This window comes from Condylura cristata, unplaced genomic scaffold, assembly GCF_000260355.1.
Source record: "Condylura cristata isolate star-nosed mole 26May11 unplaced genomic scaffold, ConCri1.0 scaffold00016, whole genome shotgun sequence".
Taxonomy (NCBI): domain Eukaryota; kingdom Metazoa; phylum Chordata; class Mammalia; order Eulipotyphla; family Talpidae; genus Condylura; species Condylura cristata.
Genome location: NW_004567117.1, coordinates 47,089,980 through 47,091,670, shown reverse-complemented (window position 1 = coordinate 47,091,670; position 1,691 = coordinate 47,089,980). Strand labels below are relative to the sequence as shown.

The 1,691-nt window shown below is 59.2% G+C and overlaps 1 protein-coding gene across 1 annotated transcript in view; it reads right to left on the bottom strand.

Moving 5' to 3' along the window:
• Positions 1–282, bottom strand: part of TSHZ1 (teashirt zinc finger homeobox 1) — a gene marked incomplete at its 5' end in the record, with an annotated part of 58,606 nt that extends 58,324 nt beyond the window's left edge. Inside the window, one exon of the mRNA XM_012725808.1 lies at positions 234–282. Within this exon, the coding sequence (XP_012581262.1) occupies positions 234–282 (49 nt within the window). The remainder of the gene's footprint in view (positions 1–233) is intronic.
• Positions 283–1,691: the final 1,409 nt, after the last annotated feature.

Sequence of the window (1,691 nt, the reverse complement as noted above, 5' to 3'; positions counted from 1 at the left end):
CGGGCGCGCCGCTCCGGGCGCTCCCCGGCGCCTTCCTCCGCGAGCCGGGAGTCTCGGAGCGCAACTTTGTGTCCCCTCGCTCCTCGCGGTCGGGGGTCGCGGCGGGCGCTCAGTGCGCGGCTCGAGGCTGTCTCATTGTGCGCGGCGAGGCCGATGCAGGCTGTGCTTCTCCTCCCCGCACTTAGTCTAAGAGGAAGAAAGCAAACAAGACAGAGTGAAGCCCCCGTACATACATGCGCCGGGGGGCGATGGCAGGCGCTGTCCACCTTCCGCACAGTCACAGATCAAACAGTGTCACCGCGCCGGGGCGCCGCTCGCCGCCCCGCGCCCCGGGCCGGCCGCCCGCCGGGGTCGCCGCCGCTTCCGAGGCCGCGTCTAGTGCCAACACATTTTGAGCACGGATCTGGGGCCGGTCTTGATCTTCCAGCCGAAGAATTTTGAAAAATATGCCAAAGGCACCCCCCTCCAAAAAAAAAAAGGCCGGCCACAACAACCCCGAGAGTGTGTGCAGAGGGGTGCAGCAGACATGCCCTGGGTGGGCGAGATGCGCGGGGACTGCCCCCCCCAAACTCCTGGGAGAGGGAGATGCACTCTGGCTCGCTCCTCTTTTCAGTGAAATATAACACACATTCGGATCGCAGAGCTTTCAGACAGCCTCAACTGATAGACAGACACATCGAGCTGCTTTTCCTGCTTCGGGTTTTACTCCACCTCCAATCGCCAACGTCACCCTGACAATTACAAATAGGTCTCACACAAACCGTACCTGTCAATCTTTTTAATTGCTTTGTTTTCTTTTTTTTTCCGGAGCTAAACAATATGACACAAAAAAGAAATCTTAATACAGCATCACATAAAAGATTGCCTAGTGCAGGGAGCCAGCGGGCTCCTAATTGTGGTCCAGGGCCGATCCTGCAAGCCCACGGGCGACGCCAAGTTAAGTCACACTAGTTCCTGCGGGTCTTCAGACCTGTTACTCCCCACCCCCACCGCCGGTGCATTCACACGCGCCCACGTGCACACACACACACACACACACACTCCCCCCTGATGAAGGATGTCCCACATTCGAGATAAAAATACCTGGATCACTTTTGCAACCTGGGGGGGGGGGTCACTGCGGAGGGAGGGGCCTGCGGCTTCCCCCGCCCCGCAATAATTTATAAGCATGGAGGGAAAGGGGTTGTTTTTTTTTCTTTATTGTTAAATTTTTACTTTGAACAAAAATCGAAAGATGATCTTAACTCATCACCCAAAAATGTGGGAAATGTGTCATTTGGCCCCTCTCTGAAAAGGGAACTGGTTATTCTTATGCGGCCGATGCAGACAAGCAGGGAGGGAACTGACAGGCTGGGTCACGGCCCTGCAGCGCGCTCAGGCTGAGGTCTGCGGTCTGCGGTCCTGCCCGCGGGGTCTCGGCTTCCAGGCACCCCTCCGCACCCCACCTGCAAGTCTGCAGTGTGTGTGCGCTCTGGGAGCCCGGCTCGGGCCTCCGAGCGTCCTTCTCTCCCCGAGGGGCGCCCGCCCCCGTCCTGCCGAGCTGCTCCAACATCCACAAACACACAAGATGTAGGCCGGAGGAATAACATGGCCAGTTCGTGCAACTTGCGTGGGACAGACCGAGCTCGGCTCAGGCCAGGCGATCTGCAGGCAGAGGGCCCGCCGCCCGGCCCGCGGGGTGCTCTGGGCGC